This window comes from Cervus elaphus, chromosome 5 (assembly GCF_910594005.1).
Source record: "Cervus elaphus chromosome 5, mCerEla1.1, whole genome shotgun sequence".
Taxonomy (NCBI): domain Eukaryota; kingdom Metazoa; phylum Chordata; class Mammalia; order Artiodactyla; family Cervidae; genus Cervus; species Cervus elaphus.
Window position 1 is genome coordinate 121,839,283 of NC_057819.1, and position 18,050 is coordinate 121,857,332.

Genomic DNA, 18,050 nt, shown 5'->3' on the forward strand with positions numbered 1-18,050 from the left:
GAGCAACACGTGGAGGCTGCAGGTTTGACCCCCATATGAATCCCCAGGGACAGACAACTCAGCTGTCAAACCACTGACACCCACAAGTGACCAGGAGCGGTGGCTGACCAGCAGACACCCGCCCAATGAGGACCACGGAGAAGCAAGTTCCCCTGGGCGGGGGGCCTCCCCCACCTCAGGTCAGCACCAGGGTCAGAGGAGGTAACACTTATCACCCCCATGGGACAGTCCCCCAGATGAGCCACAGTGCTCAAAGCTCTGGTAAATTCCCGACCTCGGTAAATAATGTAGTGTCCATTTTAATAAACTACCACTTCTGTGTGTGGAAACATAAGCCAGTATAGCTACTCACTGGCCACCACCTGAGCTTCTGTGTGGTGGCCTCACATGACTGTCTCGGCACCAAGGAGGCTCTGCTGTGGGGACCACTGCAGGGACCTGACCTGCCCGGCGCCTGCCCACAGGCCACATGCCTCAGCCCATCCCGCACGACTCCTCACGCTGCCCATTCACACAGCAAGAGGGCGGCCTCTGCACCCCTACCTCTGTCCCTACGATGGAACAGCCTAAGGGTTTCCTCCTACTGAATGAGTAGTTTGCATTTGCTGGAAGAAAAATCTAGCACTACAGAAAAGTAAGATAGAAAACCACCACTGACATTTTGGCGGCCATGTAAGTTGGGCTGACCTTCACTGACCTTCAAGGCTGAGAGCACAGGCACGCCTCCTGCCAGTTCTGTGCCCTGACCCCGTCTCTGCCACCTTGCTCCTGCCCTGACCCCGAAACTAAGCTGAACTGGACCATGGCTCCCACACCTCCCCCCACGCTCAGAGGGTCACAGACCACAGGCACCCATTATGGCCAGGCTAGGCTGGGCTGGCAGCAACAAACCCCAACTTCAGCGTCCACAGCAACAAAGGCTCCCTGTGCACGCTGTACGTCCGCCATGCCTCAGCAGGGGTGCCCATCACTGCCCCCCAGGGACCAGTGACAGGCGGCGGCTGTCCTCTGAAATGCAGCCAGGCCAGCGAGGAAGCCAGCTCCGCAGTCTCTGTGAGCGCAGAAGGCTCCCGACGGTGACACCATCCCGCCTCCTCACACTCCTGACTCCCACCGTCCTCAGCACAAACGTGGCCGGCCAGCAGGAGGGGGTCTGGGGGCTGGAGGAGGGACGTCCCAGCAGAGTCAGGACGCGCACAGGCCCCCCACGGCTCCAGCCGCCAAACTGCTTTTCTTCTCCAACAACATAACTGACCGTGGGGGAGCCCATGCTCTTTAGCAGATGGGCAACATCCCACAGTATGGTTATGAAACTGTTAATCCAATATTTCCTGCCGGGCTCAGCTTTCCTTCCAGCTTCTGTCATGTCAGACAAGGTGGCCACATACATCCTGTCAGCACACAGACTGCCCGTCTGTCCAGCAGGATGCCTGTCACTCCTACACGTTTTGGGGGTGCAAAGTCCTAGGAGTGGCCCTGAAGGGCAGAAGACTGCACATTTTTAATCCTAAGAGACACTGCCCTTGGCAACCTGAAAATGCTGTAACAACATACACGCCAGAGCAGGCACTCCATCGGCAGAGGGCCACCCAGCTCTGACGTAGCCAATACAATCGAGGAGACGTGTCCTCCTCGTGGAGCTAACCAGCATCTCCCCAGCGACCAGGCGAGGCTGAAAACTTCCTGGGTAGGAAGTTTTTTAGGGACCAACATGATCCTCTGATTTCTCCTAAAATTTCTTTGAAGTTTTAAAAAAATGTATCCTCTATACTTAAGTTTAATCAGAAATTAACCAGTTAAGTATCTGTTAATTAGAAATTTAGTTTTGTGTATGTGTGCAGTGGGGACACAATTTTGTTTTCTTCCATGTGGCTCCCTGGGACATCATCAACCACTCTATCAACTGCCCTCTTCAGCGAGGTTGGAAACACACACCTGCTTTGTCACACGTGAAATCCCACGTACGTTTGAAACTTCCTATTCTCTTTTCTGTTTTACCAATCTATTCAGCTGCTCCTAAGAAACGCCCTTCTGCTTTGAACAGAGCAGTTCTAAGGACTGGAGGAACTGACACTCCTCCAACCCCCGCCACGAGCCCTCCCCTCCCCTCCCCTCCCCTGTGCCCGAGCGCAGCACGGAGCCAGGACCGATCTGGCGCCTGATAAACACTGAGTCCTGGGTTTTCCGGTAGGTTTAGCTGGAAAAGCTTCAGGAAATCCAAATATTTATGTGTTGGCAACTTTTGAGTTCCCTGCAAACATTTAAACATAACCTTTAAAAAATGTTTCTTGCTCTACATTTACATTTAAAGATCATACTGAAGAGGGAAAGATGGCAACGTTCACATTCCTAACTTTATCACCCCTTCATGGTAGACGCATCTTACCTCTACTTATCCATCCCACCTCAGCCGCTGCCAGCCCCGTGGCTACTAAAACGTATCAAAACCCACAGAAGCTGAAAATTAAGAGCCTGGAGTGAACACACACAGGAGAAGCGGTGGGCTGAGTGGGCAGCCCTGGAGTTACGACATGCAGGCCAGGTGCACTGCCATGGTAATTCTGACCAGAAAACGGCCCAGCCGTTTGTCACTGCAAAAGAACCCATCAGGGAACTTTACAGGGTTGAAAACAATAAATACCCTTGGGACTTTTGTTTTCCCTCAGTGGTGGGAAGAAAGGACCCTGACCCATAACCTGCAGCCTCTGTCGCTCAGACCTACCTGCTTGTCTCATGAGCTCTCCTCCCAGACCCCTGAAAATTAAAGAAAACATTCAAAGTTAAAACTCTCATTATAAAAAAAAAAAAAAAAAAAAAAAAACTCTCATTATACAAAACAACATAAATATCTTCACTAAGTAACAGGTGTAACTTTAGGCTCCAAAAAGTATCCCAACATTAAATAGTTGCATTCATTGTTGGCCATGTGAACTACTTTTTATGAAAAGAAATGAAAATATGTCCTGTGATCGCTTATGAGATGATTTTCAGTTTTCACTGGAAACTAATCCCTGGTGTGAATTATATCACAGAATCACATGTAACAAATTCCAAACACTGTTCAACTCTTACTTTGTAAGAACTATAGGAACTTAAAGCACCAGGAAGATATCATCACCTGACAGGACCAGGGAAAGGTGCTGCCCGCCTGGACCCCGACTGACGTGGGATGCTGATAATGGGGAACTGGGGGACGTGAGTTCGAGAAACACTCTGGGAGAAGGCAGGAAAGCTGTGAGACAGTGGCTTCTGGCCCAGGCAGAGGAGCAGGATTCGAGTTTGACCTCCTGCCTCAAACAAGTGGAAAATTGGACAAAAACCCAGAGGTCGTGGGAGGAGGGAAGAAGCAGCCAGGCCCAAGGCCCAGCAGGGAAGCCCCCAAAGATGGAAGGTGGGGAGGCCAAGGCGGCCGGAACTTGAGGGGCTGCAGAGCAGCACACACCCAGAGCTGACCCTGAGCTGCAGGTTCGAGAAAAGAGACCACCTGAGCCTGAAGGAAGAGAAGCACTCCTAAGAAGACGGCAGGGCACTTGTGGGGTCCACACAGGCAGGGAGGAGCCCCCTCAGCCAGAGCACTGGCCTCCTCAGGAACACGACACCCGGAGACCCCTCGCAAGGACCACCTGAGGGGCCAGCCCACTTGTTTCGGCCCTACCGAGCCTCCAGAGCTGGCTGTGAAAGGATCCAACTGAGCCCACCAACCGAACACCACTGGCCAGCGCAGCCGGCACCCAGCGACAAAAATACCATAGAGCCCAGCACCCCACCGAGAATTCAGAACACCCCCCACGACTCCAAGAAAACAACCCGCAAAGACCCAGCAGCCCCCCAAGAGGACGGGATACACACGCAGGGTCAGCCGAACAGCTCTCAGCTCATGCATGTGTCCCAGGAGGGGAGGAGAGAGACTGAGTCACAGCAAGACACAAACAGGACCAAATGCAATCAATGATGATGGGAACAGAAACCAAAGTAATAAAAGCAAAGAGGTTTAAAGAGACCTTGCTCAAAGACAAGCGAATCAGGTAAAAATGACAAAGGGGTCCATTTAAACAGCCTCTGGTGGGCCAAGTACAGAGCAATTTAAGTCACAGAAGGAATAACAAGGATGTTACTGAATTACAACATGGTGTGTGTGGGGGGGGCGGTCGGTGCAGTCTATAGTGATACATCAAAAAGACAAACAGCAGGTGGGAGTAGGGAGGGACGCTGTTCTTTCCATACAAGTCCCAGAAAATGCACATGGAAAGAATGAGGGAATCAGCCATGCATCCACTGGCAGGCCGCAGGGTGATGGCTGACTCAGGCAAGGCAGGCGCTGGAAACCAGGATCCGTGGGTCTTGAAACCACCCCTCAGGCCAGTCACTAGCTGCAAGGGGGTGCATCCCTCTCACCGGCACGTCTGACCTTCTGGAGGTCGTCCCTAAACCCAGGGGTCAACTCAGTGTCTCCACCAGGGGGCAAACACACCGACTTCACAGGCAACACAAGGGTCCGCACCAGCCACGCCATGGGCAAGCCAGATCCAGTCCTGCAGGGAACAACCCAGAAACCCGGAACGTGTAATGTTACACAACACACCTGGCCTAAAAAGAGGTTGTATCGTGAAAAACAAAAAGGGAGCTAACTGAATAACACCAAACACAGCACAAAAACTTGAGTAGGTCCCAGTTCAAGGGGGAAAGAAGGCTACGGAGAGCATTTGAAGACAACCTGGAGGAACTCCGCTGACAGGTCACAGAGGTCACATGGAGCCTCCTGGGTGCGGTGGAGACGCTGGTTGTATGTGGCCACACAAGAGAAAGTCCCTGCTCTTCCCTGATGCTTTCTCAAGTTTTAAAGAGGAAGCAACAGGCCCACAACTTACTAAAGAAAACAAACAACACATGTATACAAAGAGAAAGAAAACAATCGGTCAAGATGTTATGAATAACTGACTGAGGTGGGGGAAGGGTGAACAGCTATTCACTGCAAGATTCCCTTAATTTTATCTAGACCCCAAATTCAAGATAAAATGTTCGGGGCTAAGGAAAATCAGCCCTTGCTACGTCCTCCCCCAGGAAGATTTCTGAGCACAGTCCGCCCAAGAGAACGGAGTTCCCAGTGTCACTCTGATCGCTGAGAAAGCACGGGGGGCCCTAAAGAGACCAGGGGGACGCAGCACTGCCGAGGCCTCAAGGCCGAGGCTCCCAGGACAGCAGGCGGCCTCCCAAGGGCCGACTTCTTCACTCACAGAAGGGCAGGAGCACACCCCCCAAGGGACCAGAAGAGAGGGCTGGTGCAAACCCCACGTGCAACTCGCATTTCCCTCCAAGATCAAGATCCAGCTCCCTCAACCACATGACCTGCCGTTTCCATTTCCCCACAGTTCACATTTCTTTAAGACTTTCGTCCTGCAAGGGATGGCCTGTCACCACTCCTGAAGGAGGGACTGGGACACAGCCATCACAAGCAATGAGGCCCCCACGCACTCAAGTGTCAGAGGAAATTCAACACGGGCTCCCCAGAGAGCTCTGGGCCTGCCGACGGGAAGCGCCTGCCAGGTTTCAGAGCCTGGGCACGCAGTCAGGAGCACCACGCAGCCTGGCCAGTCCTCACCCTCCTGCCCCTCCCCAACAGGGATTCTCCTTCCAACCTGCCGGACACAGCGAGCGCTCAGAGCTCCCACTGCACACGGCGGTCCTCCCGGCACACGCCCCCCACAGCCAGCCAGCACTGACCACCCCTAGGTGTCACGGGGCTGCCCTGTCAGCTTGTCAGAACCTGGGAGATGCTCCAGCCCTGTGTCCTTTGCCAGTGTAAGAGGGATCTGCAGGTCACGTGGGACCCAAGGCTCTAGCACCAGACTGACCTAAGGGGTCCCTTCCAGGAGAGAGGATTTACTTCCACAGGCGAGGCTGCTTCCTGGAGGTCAGGGCCAAGAAGGAAGGGTCTGGAGCTTTGTCCCAGCTATGGAGGTCACCTCCAAGCCCCAAGAAGCCTCTGCCAGGCACGATCTTCCATTTACCTGGGCCAGGGGCCCTGTGGGAGGTCAACACTGGTAATGCCATCTGTGGTGGGGCCTCATCACAGAGAATCAGCTCAACCCAGTGGAAACCCTGGATGCCAAGGCTGGGGCGTGGTCTCCCTGGGTGGCAATAGCTGTGTGTGTGTCATGAGTAGCCAGGAGGAGGATTCGGTGTGACTCCACGGGGACAGGACCCAGCCAGGAAGCTGCGCCTGGTCTACTGTGGACTCTGTCCTCTGGGCCTTTGATGCTGCTGATTTGAATGAACACTTGTGCAGCAATAAGCCACAACCACAGCATCAAGAGCTTAGCTGGTAAAGAATCCGTGTGCAATGCTGGAGACCTGGGTTCAATTCCTGGGTTGGGAAGATCCCCTGAAGAAGGGAAAAGTTACCCACTCCAGTATTCTGGCCTGGAGAATTCCATGGACTGTATAGTCCATGGGGTTGCAAAGAGTCAGACACGACCGAGTAACTTTCACTTTCATTTTTTTCACAGCATCAAGAGCTATGCTGAGTGCTGAGTCCTTCTGCCAGGCAGTCCCTGAGCCTGCGAGTGGTCTCAGGGACTCCCAAACTCACAATAAGGAAATAGTCAAAAGAAATAGGGGGGCTAAGCTAGATCTCACAGGTCAGGACTGGACACTCGGATTCAAGCCCCCCCAGTTTGGTCCCGTGGGGCACGTGCCCTCCCTTCTGTGGTCTGTGTGGGAGTCATACCTGGGGCACAAACACTGCTGAGGCACCAGGCCCGTCCCACTCAGAGCCCTTGCTACACCAGACGCCACGTCCATCATCTCCCTACACTGGCCTCAAGGAAGGGGTTTATTTTCTATTTACTTTTGGGATTTATCACTAGAAAAGAACACTTAAAGGTAATGAGCAGACGTGCATTTGGAATTTGTAAGATGCTAACGATATCATCAGGAGCCTTCAGCTCCAAAGAAAGCCACACACGACAAAAGCACAATGGCCCCAGGCTGGCCAGCGGTTCACTCCTCAGTTCACTCAGCACACAGCTCACTCCCTGCTCATCCACGGTTAGTCCAGCGGAGTTCAGGCCACTTCATCAGGAACAAGTGAACACGTATGAACAGGTGAACATGTATGAGGAAATGAGTCATTCCTTTCTTTCTCTTAAAACAGATGAAAAGCAGGCAGGCAGCATTGGTGGAACAGCCAAGAGCGCCCAAGGGAACTCCCTCCAGGCCTCCACCCAAGAAGTAGCAGAGCCACACCCACGGGTCCAGGTCCATAGCAGGCTCCACCCACCCAGCAGGAGAATCGCTCAGCAGAGTTTATCACCTGCAGGATGCCTCTAAGGGAAGGACCAATAAATAGGAAACAGATACCACCAAAGAGCCCAGGAACCTCGTCCCATCTCCACACTGACCATAGAGGGTCCTGACACAGGTATTTACCCAAGAAAAACAGAAACACACGTCCACACCAAGACTGGGATGTCAATATTCACACAAGTTTTATCCTCAAAAGCTGGAAGATGCCCACCGCCTGGCAAGAAGATACCAAGCGCACAGGTCGCTGACCACCAACAGCTCCACAAGAGAACACACCGCTGTATGCCAACCACACAGTGAATCTCAGGAACAGCGCTCTCGGTGAGAAAGGCCAGACCCCAAGACTGCACAGTACAGTTCTATCCACGTGACATTCAGAGGGCAGACCACAGCCACCAGGGCAGAGGGGACCTGCTGCAAAGGGCAGAAGGCAGATCCAGGCGGTGTCGCTGCTGCGGGTGGTCTGTCCACAGCCACAAGCCTGTCAGACTCCACAGTCAAACGAGGGAGCTTCCCGTCATGTTGCCTGTGAAGCTCAGAACCCAACCAGGCCTTTCACGGCTCTTTACTCACTCAAATATGACACACAGATGACTCAGCAAGGACCACTCAGGAGATGCCCGTGACTAGGGGCCCGATATTTTCTTCACAAAACATAAAACTTCAGGTATGTAAATCTTACCTGTATAACTGACGATCGTAAAGCTAAAAATAAAGAATTGAAAATTAGTCATCTGAATTACTAGGATTTAAAAATATAACATGGCAGGTATATAACATCAACGAGTATCAGAAGGAGAACAGAGACACAAGCACAGGTGGGCGTTTCCCAGGAGGGGCTGATGGACTCCACGCCACTCTCCAGGAGCAACTCGCTAACAGCCCCTCCCTCGCTAAGACCCTCCGTGCACAATTGCGTTTGATCCTCAAGACAGCCCAGATTCCTCCTTCCCTTGCCTGGTAGGGAAACCAAGGGTCAGAGCAGGGAGGAAGAGGATCACCAGCCAGTGACAGCGAGGGGATGCCTAGATACCGGACCTGCCCCCTGACAGCCCCTCAGGCAGAAAATTAACCCTGACGGCCCTCTTCCTGGCAAGGAACTCAGAGAAGCACCTCACAGCATCACCACTAACTACCGTCCCTGCCCCCACTCACTGAAAGCTCATGCTGTGCCAAAAACTCCACCCAACTCTCCAAACACATTCTTCAGGTTTCACAGAAACTCAGGTAGGTTCGCTGTTACCCAGGCTCTACAGAACAAGGAAGGCGAGGACGGGGTGGTCCCCACTCTGAGGCTTCTACAGCACCACATGGCGTCAGCCTGGCTCCACAGTGTCAAGTGAGCACCAGACTCCCCTCCACAGGTGAGAAACGAGGGCTTCCCTGGGGGTCCAGGGGTTAAGAATCCGCCTTGCAATGCAAGGGACACGAGTTAAACCCCTGGTCGGGGATCACCCATGCGGCAGAGTAACTCAGCCCATGCGCCACAACTACCGCGACCAAGCTCTAGAGCCTGTGAGCCACGAATACTGGAGCCCGAGCGCCCTGGAGCCCACACTCCGCAACAAGGGAAGCCACCACAACGAGAAGCTCAAGCACCGCCATGAAGAGTAGTCCCTGCTCACCGGAATGAGAAAGCCCGCATGCAGCAACGACGACCCACCACGGCCAAAAAACATACATGAATTAACCTATAAAGGTGAGAAATGCACCTAAGCAGATGAAAAGACTTTGCTAGAATGGAAATGAAAGCTAACAGCACCAACAGGATGAGGGAAGGACGTCAAAATGGTCAATTATCACACAAAGAAAAACCTTAGAACTCTACCCAGAACAACAAATGGTAAAGCCATTTAACACTCAAGAGTGACTTTCATGTTATCCTGTAACATTAAGACCCACAGCTCGTACTTCACCAATTTTGAGTCACAAAAGCCTTTGTGAATCTCAAAACCCAGAAAAACACACACACCTCCCCAGAGAAGTGCATGCACAAACCCTGGGTGTGACTGCAGACGTGGAGCTCCCCCTGTGGAGGTAAAGCTGGGGGTGCAAGGCCCTCTGTGAGCCACCACCCGCCCACCATCCCGCAAGGACGCCCTGAGCGAGGAGGGCGGCCAGGACCAGACGAGAGGCGGGCATTCTCTGCCGGTCCAGCGGGGGACACTTGGCCACACGGGAGAGCCTGAGCTCAGCCCCAGGGTTCGTGCCCAATGCCCCAGGACTGACTCCAGGCTGCACCTGGAGCTGAGGAGCGGGAAGGGCGTGGGGGCAAGGAGGCCCCCAGGCACCGAAGGGGCGGCCCCGACGGCTGCACACTGACCTGCTGGTGGATCTGCTTCAGACCATGCATGGCCTTCTCATCCAGGAAGTCCGAGACGGGCCTGCAGGAATTCAAATATGACATTTGAGGACCATGGTTTTGAGTCTGGGGCAGGGGGCTTGAAATTCCCAGGACCCCTGGGGAGAGAAGGAAGGTCAACTCAGATCCTCTATCATCGTGCCCCCAGGGAACCCTCAAGGGACAGCAATCGACTTTATAAAATACAGTATTCTCAAGGCGGAATCCAGGAACCACGGGACAGACATCACAGTGTGTGGTGAGCTGTGTCTGTGAGGAAAAGTCAGTCAGAAAGTAAGAAGATGGAGCAGCTGCTTCACAAAACATTCTCGACATTCAGGCGATCTCAGTCACCCCACACTGCGTCTGTTGTTATTTATACCAACTGCACCAACAGAAGAGGCCCCGGGTTGAAACTTTTATATCCTCCGGTATTTTAGATTATTGTAAGGGATAACGAGCAAAGGATACTGCATACACAGGCTACTCCACACCAACTCTGGAAAACGTGTCTTTGCTTTACAATCTATTTAAATCTCAGAAAGAAAGAGGTGACAAGAGAAGCCCAGAGAGGTGGGATCCCCTAGAGAGGACAGGGGACCACGGACAGATGCTGTCAGGAGGACGGAGCACACCACAGGTACAAACGAGGGTTCCTACCTGCCCTGCTGCGTGGCCAGCGTGTGCAGGCTGCGGGCGACCTCCGCGCAGGCGAGCACGGCCCCGTGCCGAGTGTGCAGGTCTGGACTCTGTGTCATCGACAGCAGACGTGGGAACACTGCCAAGCACACAGTGGGAGAGGCACGGGGTGACTGTCAGACGCGGGTTCAGGATCCAGGGGAGGAACGCACCCGCTCAGTTCTATCATCATCCCACAGCCAGGGCGAAACTGAGGCCTCTAACACGCTGAACTCCATGGGCAGACATGTGAACAGGGAGGGCGAATGTGACTTAAGAGGATACTTGTTCCAAACAGCACACATCTCCGGGGCCCCAGACACAGGGTGGGGACTCAGGGTGAGGACAGACATCAGGGAAGAAGGAGAACAGACTGTTTTCCAGGTCTTTCTTATTGTTCAGGGACCCCTGGGGGGCAGGAGGACAGAGGCCGGGCTGTAGGACCCTACAGCCAACACACGTTGGTTCAGGCAGGAGCTCCCTCCATGCCGCTCAGAGCAGAGAAAGCCTCGGAGCCTGTGCTCTGGGGACAGAAAGCAGGATCAGGGTCCCTGCAGCCTGGCCGGGAGTACAGGCAAGAAGTCACAACCACAGAGGCTCTGTCCCTCCAGCCAGGGAAACCACGGTCACAGCCATGCAGAGGCCATGGAAGCCAACAGCATCCTTGCTGGGAGGGGGCCCTCACGGGCGCTCAGGTGTGGCAGCTGGGAGTGGTCAGTGTTTAAGAATCCTGGAGCAGTCAGCACTCCTGAGCTGGGAAGAAAGTGTCCCCTTCATTTAGGCAGCAGGACCATCATCAAAGGAAAGTAAACACCAGGTGAGATTCCTGACATGAAGTTTAATTCAGAGACGGCGAAGCTGAAAAGACCCTGAGGACCTTCACAGGCCCCAAGTCTTCATGTAAAATCCTAGAGTGTCTGAGTAAAATCAGTAACTCCAACTGAACAACTGTAATCCAACAACAGTTACTTCTCTAATTAATGTCAGTGGGAATAAGTACAAGTCAGAGAAACCTATGTATTGTTTCCTGAACTGAAATCAGATGCCTATTGATTCCAAATAGAAAAGACATGATGGAACAAATACAGGGTCTTTTCTTAACGATAAGGGCATGTCATTAACTCAGACTGGCTGTCTTGTTATTGAGTAGAGCGCACTCAGGCCCAGCCCAGGAAGTCAGCAAGTCCCCCAAAGCCCTAGGTAGGCAGCTCACTGTTTTGCATGTTACATTATAAGCTGCTTCATTTGTTGTTTTAAGGCTCACCCTGAAACACACGCGGTGCACAGCAGATCCATCCATTCTGGCTGGGACGGCAGAGGAATGAACCCTGGGGCTCCCGGGAACACGCACACCTCAGTGCTCACAGCACCTGCGCTCCCAGAGGCTGGGGCACCTGGTTTGTGTTCTGTCCCCGACGAAGCACAGACCAGTTCTTCGCACCCTTCCCAGCAAGAGAGAAACCCTCAGGTCTTAACATTAGCGAGGGGGCCTCCAGTGTGTGTGCGTGTGTCTGTGGTGCACACGCATGTGCACACGTGAGGGCGTGGAGGGAGCACCTACCGTCGTGGGCGGTGTGCTGGGGCGCTCGCTGTGCCAGGTTCCGCAGCGCCTTGGCAGACAGCTCCCTGATGGCCCTGGGGGCGGGGCAGAGAACACTGTTAGTCCTGCAGGCTGAGGAGTCTGGCTTTTACTCGGAGGGGACAGTGTGTGGGAGTTGTCGCCTGGCCACTTAGTCAAACACTATGAGAACAAATACAAATAGACTAGCAAGTAAGACCCTCTGTTCGTAAATGAGGGAGAGATCCTTCACCAAGAGGCGGCACTACATGCAAGCCTGTGTCAGGACAAAGCTGCCACCTGCACGGTGCTGGATGGCCAAGTGGGTCTAACCTCCTGCGCCCCGAGGGGTGCAGAGGACAGGAGTACCAGGAGCCTGGGAAACACCACTGGGAAAATCGTAGGCTGAATGAGGGAAGTTCCAGTGGCTCAAGCTAAGAAACAGGAGGTGCACATCACATCAGTGCAAATATCTCCAATCAAGGCACAGGTGATACGTTCTCAACACACAGAACAGAAGGATGACCCCAAGACTGGTTAATAAAACCAAGCCTGCCAGGGGCCAGACGGGTTCTGATCAAACCCAGAGGGTCACTTGTGAGGTGGATGCCTGCATCCATGCACGCCACCCCCCCAGACCCATCCCAGCAGTGATCTTCCCAATTAGTGCACTCTGAAGATAAGCTTTCTGTATTTAAAAATAATATTATTTATCATCTAAATGTCAGACCTCATTTATAAAACTCTTAGGAAAAAACATAAGGGGAAAGCTTCATGACATTATATTTGGCAATGTTTTCCTTGCCAAATCTAAACTTTTTTAGATCTTTTTCTAAAATGTTTTTCAACACCAAAAGCACAGGCAAAGGACAAACTATATACACTGATAACAGATAAACTGATTATAGTTAAACTGGACTGTGTTAAAATCTAAAACTTGCGAGTATCAAAAAATCAACAGAGAGAAAAGGCAACTTACAGAATGGGAGAAAATATTTGCAAATCATGTACCTGATAAAGGACTAACATCCAGAATATATAAAGAACTCTTAAACCCAACAACAACAAAGAAAACGATGTAACCCATAAAGATCAACACTTTAGAAAAAAGCAGAAGGTAACAAGTACTGGTGAGGATTTGCACAAACTGAAATCCTTGTGCATTCGTATTGGGAATGTTAAATGGTACAACCATTATGAAAAACTATGGATCCCACTTCTGGGTATATACTCCCAAAACAGAGAGCAGGGTCTGGAAGAGATACTTACACATCCATATTCATAGCAGCGTTACTTACAATAGCTGAGATGTGCAAGCAACCCAAGGATGATGGGTAAAGAAAATGTGGCAAGTATATAGAATGGACTACTTGGTCTTATAAAGGAAGGAGATTCTGACACACACTACAGCATGGATGAACCCTGGAGGACATTATGTTGAGTGAAATCTGCTAGTCACCAAAGGACAAATCCTGCAGGATTCCACAGGAGATTCCTAGAAGATTCAGATCCATAGAGACAAACAGGGTTGCCAGGGGATGGGGAGTCAGTGATTAATGGGCATGGAGTTTCAGTTCTGGAAGATGAAAAGGTTCTAGAGATTGGTTGTTACTGAACTGAACACTAAAAATGATTAAGACATTAACATAAATATTATGTGCATCTTACCAAAGTCAAAAATTTTTAATTATGTTTGATACATAAATTATTTGGGGTGAGTATGTCCAAGTATCAGAAAATGTTTATTTTTTTTATTGAAGCACAGTTGATTTACAATGTTGTGTTGATTTCTGCTGTATAGCAAAGTGACTCGGTTATACACATATATTCTTTTTCATATTCTTTTCCATCATGGTTCATCAGGATATTAAATATAGTTTCCTGTGCTACATAGTAAGACATTGCTGTTTATCAAGAAACCCAAAACATTGGATAATACCTTTCAAAAGTATATACTATTAGAAGTATGACAGAATACCTACACTAGTGAAGGTATATTTACACCACTAAAGACTTCTGTAAAGCTCCCCATTTTCCACAAGCCATGTGTTCACAGGAAATTGAAGAGACTCCGTTTATCAGTTTATAGCTCATATCTCTTTATGGATATAATCCAGGCCAAAAACAGAGAAAGGCAGAAGTATCTCCGCCTCTGAGGAATCATTTAAAAATTAGGCATAATTTTGTTCCATGAACTATAACACTAAAAAAAAATCTGAGCAGGTATTATCATGAGGACCTTCAAATCTGACTGCAATTTCCCCTCCATTCATGAATCCTGGAAATTTCAGGTTTTTAGAGCTTATACTAAAGAGAATACTTTCACAAAGAATGTTTTAAATAAATTAACACTTTAAAAAATGAGGAAAAAAACAAACCACATAGTAAAATGACAAGTGTAAATTAAACAACGTGGATAACCACATCAGGTGTGAAAAGACTAAAGCCCTCAAATAAAACGCATTGGTCGCCAGGCTGGATGTAAAGGAGGGACCATCTGCCATCCCCCTGCAGACAGACAGACAGACAGGGGTGCAAGGTGACTGACAGGCCTCCTTTTGTTAGGCCCCAAGCTTAGAATGGTTTTCACATTTTTAAAGGATTTTATAAAGGAAAAAAAAACAACAAAATACATGGGACGATGACCTAAAATATTACTCTCTGGCCCTTACAAGAAAAAGCTTGCCGACCCTTAAGCTATAATAATATCAAATTACACTTTAAGAAATCTAACATGAAACAAAAAGAGACATTTCGTAACAATAAAAGGTCAATACATTTGGAAGATACAAAAAAAATTAGAAATCTATATGCACCTAACCAGAGAGTCTCACCCAAAATACATGAAGGAAAAAAGACAGAGTTGAAAGAAGAAATAAACATTTCAACAACAGCTGGAGATTTCAATAGCTAAAAAGTTTAGTCTCTCACCATGGTTGACATAGTTACAATTTTGGTTTTAAATGTCCTATTGACTACAAGCAACACCCACTATAAGCTGGGATTCCAGATGTAGAGCCTGAAGAAGCTACTGACACACACACCTCGGCCAGAGCGCCGGCAGCTACACAGAGCTTTCCAAGAGAAAATACGCCGTTCTCCCAGAGGTGCTGCCAGCAGCACTGATAACCCGCTCTGGGTCACACTGAGGCCCTCCCCATTGGACAGACACATTTAACTGCTGGGAAATGCGAAGACACCTTGAAACTGCCCCGTAATCAGGAAAAAGGAAATGCCTGCCTAGCTCCAGGAAGGACGGAGGAGACGGCGAAGCGGCCAAACGGAGCAGACGCGAGGTGGGAGGCCGTGGCCATAGCACGGTGAGTGGATCCCACAGCCCTCATGACATGGGAATGTTTACACACCCAGCAGATGTCACTGAAGTCTCCAGAAGTAAAGCTGGAGGTAGACCATTAGCCAACACATCAGGTGTGAAGAGTGGAACTTACATTACTTCTCAAGAGTTACTTCAAAAATATGAAATCTATAACCAAAAAAACGTACTCAAGGCTTACGAGCTCAATTTAATCTCTCCCTTGGGAAATAGTAAGAATTTTTATTTGACAGATAAATTAATTAGGCAAACACAAAAACACAACACCTACCCATCCCAATGGTTGATCTTCATGGTAACCAGGTGTTCTATCATTGGTTGTGTGTACTCAGGAAAGCCGGCAATAAACATGCTGGAAAAAACAATATTCAGAGATGGTGAGAATGTGCAGGAACAAGAACTCACACATTGCTTCTGAGAAAATAAAGCGATATAACTACTTCCAAAAACTGTTTGGCAGTTTCCTATAAATACACAGAAATCCCCTTTTAAGTATTTATCTAAAAGAAATGAAAATATAAATCCACAAAAAGACTTCTAAATAAATAAAGACTTCAAGCAGCTTCATTCATCAGAGCCCAAAAGAGAAGACCACCTAAATGTCTATATATAACAGGAGGACTAACAGATAAACTGCAGAACAGTGGCAGACTCAGACAGCTCAGCAATAAAGAGGAACAAGCTACCAACACACGCACAGTAAGTGTGACTCTCTGAAACCACCATGCTGAGAGAAAGAAGCCAGGTCTCGTGTGACATTCTACAAAAGGCATCAGTGAGCTACGGTGATGGGCAGAGCAGCGCCTGGGGCCAAAGAGCCGCGCTCTCCACATCTCAGTGGCAGTGCTGGTCACCCGGGTGTGCAGGCTGCCAGCACGCACTGAACTGTACGCTTCATGTGAGGACAGCTGATGAAGTGTTAATTACGCCTTAAAAATAAAAGTTACATCTGAAAATACCATAAGAGAACTTCTAAAAATAATTTCCAAGTGGGACACGCCTTTTTAATTATGACTCAAAACCCAGAAGCCAAAAAAGAAGAAATTGGTACATTCAAAAAACACAACCAGAGGAGAAAAATGCTGCCAGGAAAAACACACCATAAAACAAAAAAATATCTGCAACTGCTATCACAAACAAGAGACTTCTGTAACATGGAGTATTTCCAAATCAATAATATCATCACCTAGGAGAAAAATCACCAAAGTTTATAGAAAAGATACAGCTCAAACATTCAGCATCATTCAATGGGAAACAGAAAGAAAAGTTTTGTCCACAGTTTTTGGCAAACTGCCAAAATCAGGGTTTTACAGCTTCCGCTGGAAGGATCTAGAAGCACCCAGAAACACTGCTGGGGACAGCATCTTGGCACAGCCTCTAGAGACAGCAAGTGGCATTGCCCAGGAAATTGAAAACGAGTACCCGTTGGTTCAGCAGTTCCACTTCTGTTAATTCACTCAGATATAAGTACACAGGTGAGAAGATACACAAGACTATTCACTTCACATCGTCCATAACAGCAAAAGACAGACGCCAACGGCCAGGAGGGGGAGATCTACAGGTCACACTCCACATAAAGATAAGGAAGGCTCTCCAAGACACGCAGGACGTCACGGGCAGCAAACGGCGTACACGCTCTGCTGTGACGGCACACGCGGAGAGCTGCCTCCTTACTGCTGACAGCCCGACTTGATTACTACAGGCTGCCCTCGCTTCACTGTACTCCACAGACACTGCGTATTTTACAAACTGAAGACACAGGGCAACCCCGTGCTGAACCATCAGCCCCATTTGCTCACTTTGTGTGTCACATCTTGGTAATTTTTGCAACAGTTCAAACTTTTTCCAACATTATTATATGTGTTATGGTGATCTGTGAACAGTGATGGCTCATGTTACTATGACTCGCTGAAAGCTCAGATGATGGTTAGCACTGTTTGGCAATAAAGCATTTTTAAATTAGAACATGTACATTGTTTTTACAGACACCTAACTATTACCCCCTAACAGACTACAGATTTGTGTTAAGATAACTCTCATATGCAGTGGGAAACCAAAAAATTTATGCGACTCACTTTAGTGCAATATTCGCTTTGTGTCAGCAGTCTGGCCCGGAACCCACAGTATCCCCAGGGTGTGCCTGTATCCGACCAACCCTCTGTGGATGAGCACTTCGGTGGTTCCAAGCTTGCGCACCGTGTGCCCCTGCTCAGCATGGACAGAAGGAAGTCAATACAACCACAGACACGATGCAAACCAAATCTCTCTAGAAGACACGGGAACTGGGGGTCAGCAAGGACCCCCAGGGTAGAGCCAGGTGCCTGAGAGGAAAGGGGAGACGCCCTGGTTTTCCCCAAACAACTCCTGCAACTTCTGAATTTTATACCAAGCAGATATATTACTTACTGCAAAAAATACACTTTTATACTTAATGCCTCTAAAACACCAACTGCTTACATTTATTGTCTGAACTTGCCACACCATCTACATAGCCCCACAATGGACTTGTCCATCACCCGCGTGTTACACAGAGGCTGAAAAATACAGTGGATGGCACAGAAGGCCAAGAAGGGGGAACAGGATTTTACCCAAACCCTGTGCGGGCACATTACATGTACACAGGGTGAACACGGGTGCCAGGTGGGCATGCATGTGCTACAAGGCATGAGCTCTGGGAGAGTCAAGTCAGGGAAAATCTGTGCTCCGGGCATGAGAGGAAGAAAAGCAGAGGCTTCTCCAGCAGTGAGCTGGATTGAGAGCCCCTCTAAAAACGAAGGAATCACTTAAGCGGGAGTCAGAAGAAGAAAACAGAACAGTCAGGACAGTCAAAGCTG

General features: G+C 49.6%; 1 protein-coding gene across 1 annotated transcript in view; it reads right to left on the minus strand.

Annotated features, from left to right (window-relative positions):
• TBCD (tubulin folding cofactor D) overlaps positions 1-18,050 on the minus strand; it is a 142,752-nt gene that overhangs the window by 23,731 nt on the left and 100,971 nt on the right. The window contains exons 18-23 of the mRNA XM_043905093.1: positions 15,488-15,568; positions 11,886-11,959; positions 10,307-10,424; positions 9,629-9,689; positions 7,988-8,010; positions 2,723-2,754 (exon numbers count right to left, since the gene is read on the minus strand). Of these exons, the coding sequence (XP_043761028.1) occupies positions 2,723-2,754; positions 7,988-8,010; positions 9,629-9,689; positions 10,307-10,424; positions 11,886-11,959; positions 15,488-15,568 (389 nt within the window). The remainder of the gene's footprint in view (positions 1-2,722; positions 2,755-7,987; positions 8,011-9,628; positions 9,690-10,306; positions 10,425-11,885; positions 11,960-15,487; positions 15,569-18,050) is intronic.